Raw genomic sequence first — 18236 nt, forward strand, 5'->3', positions numbered from 1 at the left:
TTGTCTACTCTGATTGTTAAACCACTTGGAAATCTCATCCATGCCAACCAAGCAACTCTACAGCAGCTCTTCTTTCAATAGCCATCGAGACATCAAACATGATGACTCTCAAATTTATAGGATTTTGCTTTCATCACTATCTGATTTGCCGACACAACATCCTGGAATAATCTGTCGTCCATCCTGTTTGCTTCTAGTCCTAGAACCACAAAATCACAAATCCCATGTCTTTGATCATCTTGAATCATTTCAGGTTTGATATTTCGTATATGACTTTTGTCCCAGCATGACTTTGCAAACTGAACTTTCAGTTTGAGTCCCCCTCCCAATTTCCCACCGGGGATGTCAATAGCCTTCTAAACTCTAATATATTTGAATGCGTGAAAGCAAACTTTCTCAGTTTCCAAAAAACGCAATGCCTCGGAGTAATAGTTTTGATTGATCTTCCATACTTCTCAGCTTCCAAAAGCATGATGCCTCGGAAATAACAGTTTTAAATGATCTTCCATATTTTTCAAATATGGTGGGCGCACACCCTGCCTCCCATTTGGGGTCAACGTTGAGCACCCAAAGTAAAATACATTTCCTCCTGCTGTCTCACCTATGTATTTTTCCTATCCCTACGATGGACAACAATGGTCCAGTGATCATGATCGCCCTCATCAGGAACCATTTCACAAAGTCAATTGACCAAAGGCCTTATTTCAAGATTGTAACTTGTAGTGAAGGGAATCAATTATCAATAGTAAGAGAACATTTGTAAGCTTCTTCATGGATGATCAAATGATACCCATCCATTCTGATTCCTGAAGTAAGCTTTACCATAGCTGTGACATCCCTTAATGGGTCAAAATTTAGGCAATATCATGCGTGTCTTGACCTTATCATCTACAGAATGGTGTTGGTTGGACAAACCATCCCAAGGAAACTTAGGGCCTTCAGAGATGACAAAGGGTATATCCATATGTCCTGGTTGATTCAACTGACATGAGCCTTCGGAAGGATGGTTTCAAATATTACACGATACAACCTAATATCGCCCGAATTGCATCAATTTCTGGTGGGAACCAGTCCAATTAAGGCCACTTATATGTTAAAATTAAGCAACTCGGATCAAATTGCTTTAAAAAGGGACGAGTTGAAACCAATGTGGACTCTAGACCAGTCACAGCCGACACAACTCCCTTTGGTATCGATCAACAAACCAATTATGCAGGCAGATGATATATATATATATATATATATATATATATATATATATATATATATATATATATATATATATATATATATAAAATTTCAATCAAGTTGTCTATAAATTTTGGACTTTATGTAATCATGTTAGTCTACCTATGCTGTGTAATCTACATTTTCTATTACAAACAATTCCATGTGTTGCCTAATTATTGAGGATTTAATGTTTACTCTATTGATAACTTGATATTTTGAATATGGGTTTATGTTGACAAGTTAATATGGGTTTAATAAATGAATGTAAATATTCCTCAATGAATATTTAAATTTGTGTGCCTGGATGAACATAACTCTAATTTGTATAAATGTATTACGTATTTTTATTTGTTGCTAAAATTTTCAGATTTTTCTAATTTCCTAAAATTTTCCCACAACCAAATTTCATAATGAGGAATTATAGGGTCTCAATGCATCATGCCTATTTTATACAAGTGGGGCCCATGGTAATGGTAATGCACACCATCAATCTGATGGACCCCACCGTATATGGTGGGTGACCCAAAAAAAGTACTAGATTGGAAGGTCGTAATAACCAAATCTTCAGCTTATATTCAGTCATTTGTCCTAGTTGTTCTTAACCTACATGCATACCACTATATGTAGTACAACACATTTTAAGCCATTGCATACATTAATTATGGAGATAAATATAATTATTTTAATGCATACAATGGCTGGAAAAGGCCTGTACCATAAATAGTGGTGCAGGTGCCTGTAGGTGATCAGTTCTCCTACCAGCATGTAAGCCAGTGATTTGAAAGGGATCAGAATATTCGCAATCTGCGAGATTTTCCAGCATACCCAATCCAACTATCATTACCAAGCCACAGGCCACACTGCAGAAGCATTGCAAGACTACAGCTTCTCTATCTTAATAGCTATAATTCCATAAATTCAATACTGATAACAACATCTGGTAAGATCAAAACGCTAATTCCCAATCCATCGATCATGCAACAAAAACATCATGAAAAGAAAGAAATCAAAACAAAATTCTGGCAATTCAATCTGACCTAATTCTTCTTCTTTGCAAAGATCTCGTCTGGCAGGACCTTCAGGAGCTTCCTCTGCTTCGACTTGGAGATCTTCTTCAACGTCTTTGGGTTGGTGATCTTCTGCAGCTTCGTCCCGGACCTGAGAATGTTCTCCTTCTTCTTCTTCTCCCTCTCTTCCCTCTTCTTCCTCTTCTCCTGCTTGTTCGATCGGATCTCCTCCTTCAGTTCCGACATCCTCTCCTTGTAAGCCTTCTTGATCTCCTTCTGCTTGGATCGTTGATCGAAGGTGGTGCCCTTGCGGGAGACGCAGGCCGCGGAGGCACGCTGCTGGCGGGGCTGCTTCCACTTGCGCCCGGAGACCTTGCCGGCGATGACGCCGTCGAAGGTGGGCCTGCCGAAGGTGGGCTTGTCGGGGTCGGAGGAGGAAGGGAGGGCCGGACGTTTGGACGGTGGAGCGGCGTCGAAGGAGGAGGTGGGGTCCTCGTCCACGTCCATGGAGGAGGTGGTGGGGTCCAGCTGGCGCTTGCGCTTGTTCTTCTGGCCGCCGAGGCCTTCATCTAGGAAGCGGAAATCGAGGGTGCAAGCCATGCTTCGATGAGAGAGAGGAAGAGGTTTTAAGGTTTTAGGGTTGGGGTTTTGCAGAAAGAGTTCTATTGCCTCCGTCGCGGGGCGCGGCTTAGGTACTACCTCCACCAAGACCGAGCTAGAAATCGAAGGGACGCGGATTGCGTCCTACGCCCGCCTGTCTCCAGCTGGGAACGGGCAGGAGCTTTGAGTTGCCACCGTGATGTATGGGTCTTATCCATACCGTTCATACATTTTTTGGTATCATTTTAGAATATATTCTTAAAAATGAAGCATATACAAGCTCAAGTGGACCACACCAGAGGAAGCAGCGGTGATAATGATTCTCACTGTTGAAACTTTTCCAGGGCCCACCGTAATGTTTATTTGCCATCCAAACTATTCATAAAGTTACGTAGACATGGATGAATGGAAAACACAAATATCAGCTCCATGCAAAACTTCTGTGGCACCCGAGAAGTTTTCAACGGTATGAGTTTAATCCCCATTGTGTAATCCACATCTGGCTTGGATCTGCCTGAATTTTTGGAATATATCCTAAAATTATAGGAAAAAAATGGATGGACGGTGTGGATAAGAACCATACATCACGGTTGCTACTCAAAGCTCCTGCCCGTTCATGGAGACGGCAAGGGATAGGACGCAATCGGCGTCCAAAAGGGAAGGTCCTGGTATGGATCTGTGGGGCCACCTTGATGTATGTGTTTTATCCACTCCGTCCATCCATTTTGAAAAATAAATTTAGTTTATTAACCAAAAATCAGGTAGACCGAAGGCTTGAGTAGACCACACCACAGGAAATAAAGGGAATTGAGCGACTACCGTTGAAAATATCTTAGGGCACTGAAGTTTTATATCAATGTCATATTTATGTATGTGTGACCTTATGAACCTGTTGGATGGAAAATAAACATCACGGTGGACCGTAGTAAGTTTTCAACGGTGGGTGTCATTGTCACACCTGCTTCCGTGGTGTGGTTCACTAAAGCCTTAGATCTATCTCCTTTTTTATTTAATGCCCTAAAATGATCTTTAAAAATGGATGGACGGCCTGGATAAAGCACATATATCACGATGGGCCCCACCGAACCCCTACCAGACCATCAATCTCATCTAGGTAGTGGCGGGTTCGTACCCAATCCGCGTCCTCTGTCCCGACCCAGAATCCTGCGCGTGTCACTACCCACGAGGCCCATGTTATTAGATGATGAGATGATTTGGATAGTCCATTTTTCCCATTATATCATTTCATCAGTGAATAAGCTATCGGTGATTCTAAGCTTTGATTTTTACCGTTGGATACGAGCCGTTGAAAATTTTCTTTCAAGGATCTACGTTCAGAATGATCATCGAGTTCGGTATAATCTTCTTCTAATGGACCGTTTGGCTCAGAGACGACAACATGGACGGTTCAGATCGTAGGAGCATTCAGCATGTCGGCACCCGTAGAAGGCAACAGAGGCAAAACGATCTCTTGTGAAACACACGTGTGACAGATCTGAACTTTGCATTTAGATCTCATTACCTAAATGGTAGACGTCAACATACAGAAAATAAACGGCCAGAAATTCTCTTAGCCATCTGCGTACACTGTAGATTCCGGCCCATCAGTGAAACGTCTGAATTTTTAGACAGAAGATCTATGCATTGTTTCCAACCCAGATGGCAAGCTCAGATCTGGCACATGTGATTTTATTGACATGTGTATCTGCCCGTGGATGGGCAGGACTGTACACGTGTTTGGCGGTGGGCTGTTTTAGGGTTTTGGGCTCTAGGAACTTTCTTTCTTAACCGTCCATTTGAAGGCAACTAATCCATGAGTTCCTGATTTATGGTCGAATTTAATTTTATTTTATCATCCATCCATCTTTAGACCGTTGCTGCACTTTCTTTCTTTACCGTCCATTTGTATTCCATCGTTCGCTAATCCAGACCATTTGGTCCGTTGCATCCCGTCTTGGACGGACCATTCCCAAAAATATCCTCGTACAAGGATATAAACCATCAATTTTTGGTCTATGGATCAACGGTTATGATGAGAAATGCGGCCATCCAGGTTTTGGGAAATGGTCCATCGAAATTGAGACACGATGCTCCCTTGAAAATCAGTATGTGCTATGAGAAGACTCGGATCCCATAACATCCATTTCCTCCTGAAGTAGATCAATGGTTTCGATTGCCCTTCAAGTGGGCCCATTTAAGTCAACATGTGATTAAAGAGTTTAACTTCATGCTTCTTCCAAACAAGCATGTGTAAGGGATATAATCAAGCACCCTACATGCACCAAAGTGACAGGCCTGGGCAAGATCCAGGCCGTTCATGTGATAGGTCCCATGGTGAATGGGGGCAAAATGAAGTACCACGCATGCACCATCATCGCACACCATTGCAAGATCCTGGCTGACCAATCTGCCATTGCCTTTTATCAGGAGTTCCAAGTTTGCTAGTTGAATGTGGATTGTTGGTTCTTATTATGTAGCCATCCAATTCCCATATGAGACCCACGGCTTGATGAGTGGACCAGCATAATTTCTAAGGCCAGAGAATGATCGTGGCAGGGCCCACATGATGAATGGCCCATACTCTGCTTCAATCACTTCACCCTGCCTGAAATAGTAAAAAGGATTGGAACATACCACCATATCCGCGTGCCCAACAGGTCCCACTTTTTGTACGGTTTGGATTTGTGATACATGCCATCGTGCAGTTATGCCATATGATGCACAGCCTCGTATTAGGGGTGCACAACTAAACGGTAGAACCGTGGAACCGGATCGGAGCCGATGAAACGGTCCAGTTTAGTCCGGTTCTAAAGTGCATCAATTCCGGTTCTAAAAATTAAAGAACCATTTAGTTCGGTTCGGTTCCAGTTTGAGGGTATGTAAAAGCGATCTGAATCGTGGATCTGAACCGTGGAACCGAACTTGAAACCAAACTGTGGAACCGAACCTAGAACCAGGAGTTTACAATATATTTTAGTTGTATATTTGACTCATGATTTATGGTTTACAATGCACTTTTTGATTGTTTTCATAAATGTATTTTTCACACCATATACAATATCTAAACCATTCATCAAATGGATCACAACACGAATAGACATGGGCTAAATTATAAAATAGAACATGCAATTGGGCTGAATTATAAAAAGCCCAGAACCGAACCGGTTTTCACGGTCCGGTTCCGGTTCGGTTATAGGGTGCTAACAGTCCGGTTCGGGTTCCGAAAATCCTAGAATCGTAAGGAACGGTTCGGTTCTGGTTTCACCCCAGAACCGGACCGAACCAAACCGTGTGCACCCCTACCTCCTATCACTCCCCCTCAATTTTCCAAACATCAGTCTGAGCAACAAATTAAACAAAACTCTATATTGAATTATTAAGAACTTTGAATCTAAGGGCTTGTTTGGATTGCCAATTACAATAATAATATATATAAATATTCATTACTTAAAAATGAGTAATTTAATAGGCAAATATCATATTTGGATAGGTGTGGTAAAATCATAATAATGAAATTTTTACATTACTTCAATATCAAGTCATAGAAAAAAAATACGGTCTTATTTAGATAGGAGATATCAATGGCAAAATAATATAAAATTATAGTGAATAACAAATTCATTTGCATGGGCATTTTATTGCAGAATTACATTTTTAAACAAACCTTGTAAGACCATAATGATGGGCTTTTACAATACATAACCAACGTAATTCGCAATCCAAACATGCTATAAAAATGGTCACGCGAGTGATTTTGAAGTCGCCCTTCACCTTGTTGCTTCAATCTTCATTTTCCTCAACTGTTCTATTGTGAACACTCTCAAGTAGATAATGTCATTGGAGTAATGATCAACATCATCAACCATGGACTTGCGCCCATTTGGATTTATTTGAAAATTGCCTTTTGGTTCATAATTTGAATGCATTTGACTTTCATTTGGAGTTGTGTGAAAAACATAAATCTTGTCGGGCAAATTAGCATTTTACTCCTCTTTCTCGCTCCAAATTGAATACAAGGGGTCGTTTGGATGGCTGGCTTAAGTGGTAAATGATCTATAAGTCTAGATCATTTACACCCTATCCTGTTTGACTGAAAGCAGTAAATGATTTACAGGTAAATGATTGTTTGGATAGCCTGTAAATTATTTAAGTTCTGTAAATCGAGAGCCAATCTTTCCATTCGTAGCCGTTAGGCTTTAAATGAAGAGCCGGTAAATGAAATCACAGCTTTTTTCCTATAAATCAATTGGGGCCACCTGTAAATCATTTACAGACATTTTTCAGCATCCAAACACATTGCAAATCATTTGCAGTTAACCCCATTTATAGGCATCCAAATGACCCCTAAGATAAAAGGTACGTACACCCTGTTCTTATCTCACTTTCTGTTTGGACAGGCTGCATCCCATCCACCAACACTTGTGTTGAAACCCAACTGCACCTGCATGGAGTAAGTGTAATGTTATCTGCACCCACATGAGAATAGAGCTTCCAATGCAGCGGGCAGCTTCATGGTCGCTGGAGGTGGCAAGAATCAGGAGTGAGAATGGAAAGTTGGTAATGAAGGGGGGATATGTGACCTGAGATCGTCCTTGAGATGCTTCCCTTTGACACACAATGAACCTGAAAGTTGGACCTTGACCATTTTCCTGAAAGTTACATGTATGGTTCTTTCAAGCACAACTGTTGTAGAAACTCTGTCTACCGAAGAAAGCCCCAAGCTTCTTCCTGTTTTCTTCGCAAGCTCACCAATAATCCCCACAAGAGCAAAACCCATCTCTGAAATGATGGAACCTGTTTGAGTCCCTCGCTATAATTTCCCTCCCTACTATCTTGGAAATCACCTTGATAGCCACATGGCAGTTCGTGCATGCTCTTATGTTCTTCATGATCAGTATTGGTGATTCGGGCAGGGTATTGATCAATGCAAAAGCAATTGCCAATCTCTCACTGTGATATCTCAACGACTCCACTTTGATTTCCTCTTCGACATTATGAAGAGCACAACTAGTATCAGGCTTGTATCCTTCCTTCTCTATCTGCTTTGACAGCGTATCAATCATTTTCCTGATCTCATCTGTTTGTAGGTGGGCCTCGTCATTGGCTGAGAATTAATGGATCTTCTGTTTGATTTCAACCCAACTATAGGCTAGCTCCTTTTTAACCCTTCGGTCCTTCATTGCTTTCTTCACCTTCGAAACATCTTCCCATCGATCTGTCGCAGCATAAATATTTGACATGATCACATAAGGTTCTGCATCTTTGAGTCCCATCTTGAACAGCTAGTCTGCAGCCCCCTAACCCAATTATTGGTTTCCATGGATCCTGCAAGAATTTAAAATCAAAGACCACATGATGATGTTAGGTTCAAACGGCATCTGGGTCATAAGTTTCTCTGCTTCATCCGAACATCCAACTCAACCCAATATATCAACCACACAAGCATAGTGTTCTCTCTTGGGCTCAAGCTTACAGACCTGAGTCATGAAATTGAAGCGCCAAGATCCTTCTTCTACGAGCCCACCATGATTGCATGCGGATAAGATACTCAGGAAGGTGACGGAATCTAGTTGAGCACCACATTGTAACATCTCTTCAGACAATGTAAGAGCAGCCTTGCCATGCCCGTTTTGAAAGTAAGTCGTGATCATGGAATTCCATGAGACCATATTCCGATCTGGCATCTTATCAAAGATCCAACCTGCCTCTTCAATGCACCCGCACTTTGCATACATGTCTAGAAGGGAACTTCTAGCAAACACGATTGCCATAAACCCTAATCTTATAATATATGAATGTAGCTGCTTTCCTAATCCAAGCAACGCTAAACTTGCGGAAGCTCGTAAAACGCTATAAAATGTCGCTTGATCTGAGCTCACATTAGCACTCCGCATTTCAGAGAACAACTTCAAGGCTTCCTCGTAGAATCCCTTTTGCATATAACCCGAAATCAGTGCAGTCCAAAAGACAGTGTTTCTGTCAATTCTATTCTTAAAAATCATCTCGACAACATCAATGTGACCGCATTTGCCGTACATGTTGATCAGAGAATTGCCCACCAAAATATCAGATTCAGCTGATGTTAAAATTGCCTGAGCATGGATTTGCCAACCCATTTCAAAATCTGATTAAACTGCGGCCACACTTAAGATGCTAGCAAAAGGGTATTACTTACGATCGAAGCCGAAAAACTGCAAAGCCCGAAAGAGATCGAGAGATTCTCTGTTCTGCCCATTCCAAGTATAACTAGTGATGATCACATTATAAGAAACACCATCTACTTCTGGCATTTCATCGAAGAGTCTCCTTGCATCACTCACACAATCGCACTTCGAGTTGAAATCAAATAGAGCATTGCTCACAAAGACATTCCAACCTAAATGGGTCTTGATAACAAGTCCGTGAATTTGTTGGCCAACCACTAGATCACCCAATCCAGTACCGGCAGATAAAATTGCTGCAAAAGTGAATTCAAAAGGTTTCATACCCGTATTTTGCATTTCTATGAAGAGTTTCAATGCTTGCTCAGAACGCTTATCTTTCGAAAACCTTGTTATCATTGCATTGAATGTCACACAATCTTTTTCAGGACATTTTGTTAAACATTCCACACGCATCTCCCATAAGGTGGCATTTCAAGTAGGAATCAACTAAAGTATTGGAAACAATCAGAGCCGATTCATAGCCTAATTTAAGGACACAGGCATGAACTTGAATTACCTGATTCGAGCACTCGCCATCATTGCATGCTGATAGCAGAGAGACAATGGTCACGTGATGAACTTCCGTCTCCGCCCTTTGCATCTCTGAAAAAAACAAGAATGCTTATTAGGTTTACTTGTTTTGAGAGTACCCACCGATCATGATGGTCCACATGATGGTGTTCCGACCAATCATGCCATTGAAAATCTGTCGGGCTTCATATAGGTTATCGGATTTCACGTAACCTGAAATCAGCGTGTTTGTTGAGATTATGTTTTTGTGAGGCATTTTCGTCGAACAGCTGCCGAGCTTCTGACAATTCTCCTCTTCGGAGGAGATCTTCTATTTGATAATTGGATCGACATGTCTGGGGATTGAAGCCTGTTTTGATCATTTGGGCGTCTACATGTTTCAAGAGAGAAGGGTTCTAAGGGCATTCTGGGAGCATTTTTGTGTCTACGTCTTTCAAGATGATGGGATTGCGAAGGCATTTTGGGAAGATTTTTGGACTCAGAGGAGCAAGTGAGTGGAAAAGTCGGATTCTGAATGGTTTCATAGGAGATAGGTTGCAGGAGCTTCGGTGGGTTTTATCTTCATTTGGAAGACAAATTGGAAATTAAAACGCGGGAATGTTGTTGAAATGAAATGGACGGTACTGGCAAGGAAAACGGATTGGCTACTCCCCTGCCACTAGCACGGTGGCTGGTGGTCGGTGCTATGTGGGCCCCATCATGATGTATGTGTTTCATCCATTCCGTTCATCCATTTTTAAAGATCGTTTTAGGGATTTATCCCAAAAACGAGAGGGATATAAATCTCAGGTGGACCACACCACAAGAAAACAATAGTGATTGGATATCCACCATGAAAATCCTCCTAAGGCCCATTGTACTATTTATTTGACATCCAATCCATTTATTAGGTCATACAGGCCTAGATGAAGGGAAAAAAGGGAAAAAATTCAGCATGATCCAAAACTTTTATGGCCCCAAAAGGTTTTTAATGGTTGACGCTAATTCAACACCGTTTCTGTAATGTGGTCCATTTGAGATTAGGATATAACTCATTTTTGGCCTCATAACATATAATGAACTAGAAAAATAGATGAACGGCATGGATGAAACAAATACATCATGGTGGGGCCGACAGAGCACCGACCATCAGCTATTGGCTGGTGGCAGGGGAGTAGCCAATCCGTTCCCACTGGCAAGGCCTCTGTGGGGCCCATCATTATGTATGTATTTTATCCATGCTGTCTATCCATTTTCGACAGATCCTTCTAGGGAGCGGATTAGGTGAGACCCACCCTGGATCCAGCTAGGTGGGTGCGAACCCTGACTGTGGGGTTCACAACCATGTATGTGCCTTAAATCCACACCATCCAACCATTTTGAAAGCTCTTTTTAGGGCATGGTCCAAAAAATGAAGCTGACTCGAATCTTAGGTGGACCACACCACAGGAAACATCTGTGATTGAATCCTGCCATTAAAATTTTTATGGATTCCAATGGAATGTTTATTTGCCATCCAACATATTGATAAAGTTACAAACACCTAGGTGGAGAGACCACACAAATATCATCTTGATACAAAGATTTTGTGGCCCACAAGAAGTTTTTAACAGTCAATCACCACTGTTTTTCATGTACCATGGTCTATCTAGATTTGGAACTTCTTCAAGTACTGGATAATGCCCTAAAATGAGCTTTCAATAAAAATGGACAACTTGGATGTAGTCACATGCATCGCAATAGGCCCCACAGTTAGTGGTCCCACCTAGGGGTGCCCATCGAGTCCAACCGAGACGAGCTTCGGCCACTAGTTAACCCAAGCTTGAGCTCGGGCTTGGCTCAGTCCTCGAGTTTGATTGGTCAACTCCGCTCAGTTTGATAAGCAACTCGGGCCAATTTGAGCTGAGTTCGAGCCAAAATTGAGTCTTCGCAGCATTTTCGTAAACACATGCAGTGTACTTCCAATTTCTCACGGTATGTAAACTAGTAATAGCTGTTTACAATTAATTCATCAAAAACCTTATAGGCAATATCAAAATCAAGGAAAAATGGTACTTGTTTCATATACATATATTCATTGCCACTAGACGACACTTCGTTGAGTCATTTCATCAAACATTTGATGAGTAACATCAATATTAGAGTAGCTCAATCTAAGTTTAATTTGAGTTGGCTAAAAAAATCAGCTCAGACTTGGCTCAAAAGTAACTTTGAACTACGCAGAATCCATCTTTTTCGAGTCGAGCTCAGCGAGCTAACCAAGCTAATTGGGTTCGTGTACACTCCTAGTCCCACTCACTTGGGTGGACGGGGGTCTCACTTCATCCGCTCCCATCATTTCTGAAATCGGATTGTGTACTGTGCACGCTTTTATCCAACTGAGTAAACTCTGTTGGGCGCACCACAAATGTATGTGCTTCATCCAGGCTGTCCATCCGTTTTGCCAACTCATTTTAAGGGTTGACCCTAAAATCGAAGCATATCTAAGATGCAAATGAACCACACCATGAGAGACAGTGGGGATAATGATTTCGGTGTAATCAGAACATGCCTATTCTAGGACACGCCGTCCATCCATTTAGGACAGGCCGTCCATCCATTTGTCTCCCCACTGTTTTCGGTGGTGGGGTCCACTCGAGTTTTGGATTTGACTCATTCTTTGGATCGTGACCTAATATGATCTCTCCAAATGGATGAACGGTATGGATACAAAACATCCATCATGGTGGGCCCACAGAACTTGGTGACGTCACTTCAGTAGCGAGTATCGCTACTCAACCCCTCGTAGCTAATCTCATTTCATTCTCATTAGGCAATCCGCGTACAACAAAAACCCTGAAGCAACTCCGGAGCATTTCTCCCTTCCTCTTTTCAAAATGTCCACCTTGAAAGAGATCCTAACCCGCCGCCCGGTCGCCGCGACGATCCGGCTCACGGTACCGGCCGGGGCGGCCCGCCCGGCTCCTCCGGTTGGGCCGGCCCTAGGCCAGTACCGGCTCAACCTCATGGCGTTCTGCAAAGACTTCAACGCCCGGACCCAAAAATACAAGCCGGAAACCCCAATGTCCGTCACCATCACCGCCTTCAAAGACAACACCTTCGAATTCACCGTCAAATCCCCATCGGTCACGTGGTACCTGAAGAAGGCGGCTGGGATCGAGTCGGGCAGCAGCCGGCCCGGCCACACCGTCGCTTCCACAATCACACTCAAGCATGTGTACGAGATCGCCAAGGTGAAGCAGTCCGATCCTTATTGCCAGTACATGCCGCTGGAGTCCATCTGCAAGTCAGTGATTGGGACTGCGAACGCGATGGGGATTAAGGTCCAGAAGGAGCTGGATTGATGGTGGGGATTGATTGATGAACAGTGATGTCGATTTCAAGGTTTTGAGCAGAATGATTTTTGTTTCTTTTCTGTAATTTTAGCCAACGATGAGTAATTCTAAGTTTATGATTTGATAGTGTCTTTTAATACTAATTTTTAGTTTACTGTTCTAAGAGTGTGGGCTTACTGTTTTAATTGCTGCATAAAAGTAAGACATGTTTGGGCAATGGTTTGGTTATCCAGACAGGTCATTGGTTGGTACCACTTTGAATGTGGCCACCTGCAAAACTTCAGGGTGAGCGGTCATATTCGTTCAGCCAGTGGGCCTTTTGCTATTGAAGGAATGGATGAGGGATTGTGAGTGGTATATTTTATTGGGGGTGAATTCAGTGGGTTTACTCGTGGTTTCACATTTTTCCAGTAGTGTGGCTCGCTTATGTTTTGTATTGATCTAAATTATCTTATGTATAATGAATGTGAGGTGGCACAATGGATGTAGTGGATAACACAATGACGATGGAAACCCCCCTAGATCAGGTGTCGCACACCCTTCCTACAACATGATTATCCTTGTGGCATCTACTTCATTTGATTGTGGGGAGAGAGAGAACATGATGATCCTTCTGGTATCTAGTTCCTTCGAGGTGGGAGTAAAAATTAAAAATGGATAATAAAAAAGACAAAAGGACTGAGTCATGAGATGAATATATTAGAAAATAAGTTTGGTTTCATGCCAGGGAGGTCTACCGCTGAAGCTATTTTCCTACTTAGACAATTGATGAAGAAATATATGGAGTTGAGGAAGGATATCCACATGGTTTGTCTTTATTGACTTAGAGAAAGCATTTGATAGGATCCCTAGATAATCTGGTCAGTGTTGGGAAAGGAGTTTCAATAAGACATATTGACACGATTAACGATATCTATGAGGGAGTGGTAACAAATGTGAGGGCCACTAGTGGAGAGACAAGTAAATTCTGAATTACTATTGCACCTGGGTTTAGCATTGAGCCGGTACCTTTTCACATTGGTTTTGGATGAGTTAACGAGGCATTTGTAGGAAGAGATCCTATGGTGTTTGTTACTTGCAAATGACATGGTTTTGACTGTAAGACAAGGGAGGGCGTAGTAACAAAGATAGATTTATGGAGGGGCACTTTAGAGTCTAAATGATTTAAAATTAGTCAGGCTAAAACATACACTACAAAAAATATAGTTATTAGGGGCGTTTTTATCACAGGCGGCCACAACAAACCGCCATTGTAGATGAAATGAGGGGCGTTTTTACGTGGCCGCCAGTGTACAAAACGGGCTACCGCCGCTGATTTGAGTTTTTTTTTTTAAAAAAAAAAAAACTCAAAAGCCCCTATCCCCGAATCCAAAACGCGCGCCCTATCCCCAAATATCCAAAACACGCACCTATCCCCAAATCCATCGCGCCTCTTCTTCTCCCACCTCTTTTCTACCAAAACTCTTCTCCCCTCTTCTCTCCTCCCCTGCAATAACGTACCGAAAGTCTCTCTCTCTCTCTCCCCTCCCCCCCCTCCCACCCCCCTCTTCAACGTCTCTCGATCTCCATTTTCCACTCCGGCCTCTCTTGATTTGGCTTCCATTTCCGTTGCGGGTTGAAGATGTTGATCTCTCGGCTGTTGTCGTCCTTCTTGCCGGAACACGCCAAAGTCCGAGAAGGCCCGCAAGAGGAAGTACGCTGATCTCTCGGCTGTGCCCTGCTCGTTGTAACACGCCTCTCTCGCTCTCTCTGTATCGCCTAATCCACGGAAGCCATAGCTACTACTGTCCCAACCATTGGAGCTGTCAACAGAGTATTGGTACGTTGCTCCGTTTTTTTTTTTTCCACCATTGATCCGTATCTATGCTTTGAAATATATGGATAGGATTTCTTTTTCTTCTTCTTTTATTTATTTATTTATTTGATGGGTCCTTTGAATTTTCTGTCTTGAGAAATGGGTTCTTGGCATTTTGATTTTTGGGTCTGTTTTTTGCTTTATTTTTTAAGAAGATCCAGTCCTTTCATTTCATTTTACTGCATATATGGCATGTGTTTGATGAACCGAACCGTTGGTTTATTGTGGACAAACGTGAAAGGATCATAGGCTGAAAATTACACTAACCACACAATTCTAACCATGTGAAAAAGTAGTGTATAAAATCACTAAACTGTAGTTAGTGGCTAGGATTATCTGATCAGGATGATGATTGGTGATTGGTGGACCTTAAGATGAATGAATGGCTCAGATTATCAATACATGTGCCAAATATGTGTAGGTGGATAGGGTCTTTTCCCTTCATTGAATGTGCTATCTGTTACTACTGTGACACAAGCACCGCTGCGATGATAGAAAACTAGAAAACGAGAATGCTCTGTCAGACGTTAATCCTCTATGCTACTGGACATAGTTGTGATCCAAACCATTAAAATAATGATAGAAACTGTGGATGGTCCATCATATCAATGTCTAAAATATGTCTATCCTTACAAAAACTAGGACAATCTAGATGGCGTGGCGTGCATGTGTTCTACAAAGTGTAAAGGAGCTGCATACAACGAACAAATGCCCATCATACAGAGGCCAGATAGGTCCAACGGATCTGATTTTACCTATTACTCCTCATCTAAGTTAGGGTCCAGAAATTGAGGCAGTCAAGATGGTGTGCCTACATGTTTATCAAATACAATATGGACATAGTAATTGATCTAGCAACATCAACCTTTTACTATAAATACCCATATCCATTGTAAGTTTGTAACAAACCATAAGCAACAACAGCCATGGCCATACATAAATCTCTCTCCCTTGCTTTTATCCTCTTTTTCCTACCCTTTCTTTCTTCCCAAGCAACAATATCATCTGCAAGAACAGGAGAGGCTCTCCTAAAATGGAAAGCCAGCCTATTGCCATCACAAGCTCTCTACTCATGGTCACTTCTTGCTACTAATGTTACCACCAAAATGAATACTGATTCATGCAGTTTGCGAGGAATAAAACCAGAAGATCTTAAAATTTTAAAAGAAAAGCTTCAGCAGGAGGTAATTTTCTCAGGCACCACAATTGATTTTAGGTTCATATTCCTTTACTTGCCTTTCTATCTTCTTTTGCACTTGATTTATGCTTCCTGATTTTTTTTTAGCATTTATCCAAGGTCTTGGCACCGTAAAATTTTCAGCATTGTTATTGTTGGAAAAAAGATGGAATGAGGAGCAGATATGAAAGAGACAAAGCCTATGTAACTTGGACACATCGATGATGGACATGCATACACACACATATCGAATGGTTATCATCATCAAACCAAAATACTTCTTTGAAATCATAAGCAAGTCATGGTGGGAACAACATGAAATCATGCCTAAAACCTCTAAATTCATGTGGTGGGCCTACTTGAGTATTGGAATGGTCTGATTTTTTGTGTCCCTTCATCCTGGTAGTGTGTGCCTGATGAATGTGTTGGATGGTATACAAACATATTGTGGCTCAAGAGTTTTGGAATGGCCTGATTTTTTTTTTCGTCCCTTACATCTTCATGTATCATACAATTTATCATGCAATGCCTGGACTGTTTTTAGTTGGTAGAAGTGGGGCCCATCATACAGTGTCTGAATCATTGAGATTTGGGGCCCTACTATAGCAAATATCTCCAGTTTCTATTTCCACATTTATTTATTTCTTTACAAATAGGCTTTAGTTCAAAAATAATTTTTTTTTTAGTTGTCAAGTAATAAGAACTCATGTTTAAAAATATAATTGTTAATTGAACTTGCTTAATTATATTTTTATTGCTTCATTTATAGTTGGTTGGATGATGAATATACTTGTAATTGAGAATAGAAATAAACAACTTACAATATATATCTATATATATAGTATATACACACATATATATGTTATCCCTGGAGGATTTATTTTTTAGGGGGACATGTTATTATTGTAGCCTATGGTATGGTGCCCCAGTATTGCTTGTATGTTACTAGTATGTAGTAGATAGTACTAGGTTAATTATTTCAATTCTACATGTGCAAAATTGGAAATTTATTTCTTCAGTTTAAACACATTCTGTTATTAGTTAGGTAAGTGATGAATATTTGTTGTGATTGATTATGGAATTGGAATTGTTTAAGAATAGGATAATCAGTTGCCCATTTGAGAGTTTCTATGTGGCTAAGCATAGATATAGTGTGCTTTTGGATGCATAGAAATTCTCAAATTGTCCCACGTATGGACAGTTCAAGGTTGGATAGATTAAAATGCTTCGGTTCCATTATTTAAATGCACATGCTTGTTCTAGGTTGTGTCTGTCCATTTCTCTCTGGTTACGTTTCTTACATTTATTTCTAATATCAAATATCCTTACAATGTGTGGATAATTGGCGTGGGAATCAAATGCAAGATCAACGTATCTGGAGAGACATGAGAAGATGCTGCCGAAATTTTGGTGTGCGCATTTAAATGGGAACTTGAAAGCATTAAAATCTATTCGGTCTTGGATGGGTGACTGATTTAGTCAGTTAGTTAGATATACCATTAATGATTCTTTAAGATGCCTAAATCATTGTCATTTGGGGGTAGGCTGTCGTTGATTAGTATGTAGGTAGGTATTTCGTTTGAAAAAAAAAATCGTTATGTAACTTGGCTTCCTTTGCTAAATGAACGGATGATAATGGGGCTTGTTTAAATTATATTAGGAAGCTTTGTTAGGCCTAGAGTGTATTTTCACTAACCCGTCTGAGTGGCTAAGGAAGATACTTATGGATAAGAGTTGGATTCATTTGACAAGGTACCCATTTAAAAACTTCTCATTTTAGTTGTTGTGACTTAGTGGTCAAGATGCATTCTTTTGACATATCCTCCAATTTCATTGAATTATTTAGGGTGAGCCACGCATACTTAAATGGAGCTGCGAAATTCATAGATTTTGCATTTGCAAATGTAAATAATAGAGGGAGGATCCGATATCCATGTAAGAACTGTAACAATAACTTCTGGGTGTCTCGAGAAGTAGCATATGATCATATCGTGTGTGACGGATTTAATACAAGTTACACCTACTAGCGTTTCCATGGGGAAGTTACGTCTTCTTCCATGCCTGCTACCACAAATGTCGTAGGTGATAATCCAGATCCACACGATGATATGGATTTAGATGTCTTTAATTTAATCTCTTTTGTTTCTTTTCTTTTTACATGTGGTCACTTGGTCATCATATTTGTAGTGTAAGAGTTCCTATCATACCTTTTAGTAAATTTGCATATAAGTCTTAGGCTCCATTTGGTCATCACATCAATCTTTATGAATATAATTTTTTCTCAAACCAAATGGAGCTTAAGCCCTTTTTTAACTCCGC

The 18236-nt window shown here is 41.1% G+C and overlaps 2 protein-coding genes and 1 pseudogene across 2 annotated transcripts; 1 reads left to right on the plus strand and 2 right to left on the minus strand.

The window, feature by feature from the left end:
- Positions 1-2116: 2116 nt before the first annotated feature.
- On the minus strand, positions 2117-3005 carry LOC131239327 (uncharacterized). Its single transcript, XM_058236979.1, has one exon. It carries the CDS (start codon positions 2835-2837, stop codon positions 2268-2270), a length of 570 nt encoding a protein of 189 aa, XP_058092962.1. The 5' UTR covers positions 2838-3005; the 3' UTR covers positions 2117-2267.
- A 4093-nt stretch (positions 3006-7098) lies between these two features.
- LOC131241445 (putative pentatricopeptide repeat-containing protein At2g01510) lies at positions 7099-11885 on the minus strand (annotated as a pseudogene).
- Positions 11886-12349: 464 nt separating this feature from the next.
- On the plus strand, positions 12350-13048 carry LOC131239328 (large ribosomal subunit protein uL11m-like). The gene has a single exon (XM_058236980.1). It carries the CDS (start codon positions 12427-12429, stop codon positions 12892-12894), a length of 468 nt encoding a protein of 155 aa, XP_058092963.1. The 5' UTR covers positions 12350-12426; the 3' UTR covers positions 12895-13048.
- The last annotated feature ends 5188 nt before the right edge of the window (positions 13049-18236 follow it).

Source organism: Magnolia sinica, chromosome 3 (genome assembly GCF_029962835.1).
Source record: "Magnolia sinica isolate HGM2019 chromosome 3, MsV1, whole genome shotgun sequence".
Classification (NCBI taxonomy): domain Eukaryota; kingdom Viridiplantae; phylum Streptophyta; class Magnoliopsida; order Magnoliales; family Magnoliaceae; genus Magnolia; species Magnolia sinica.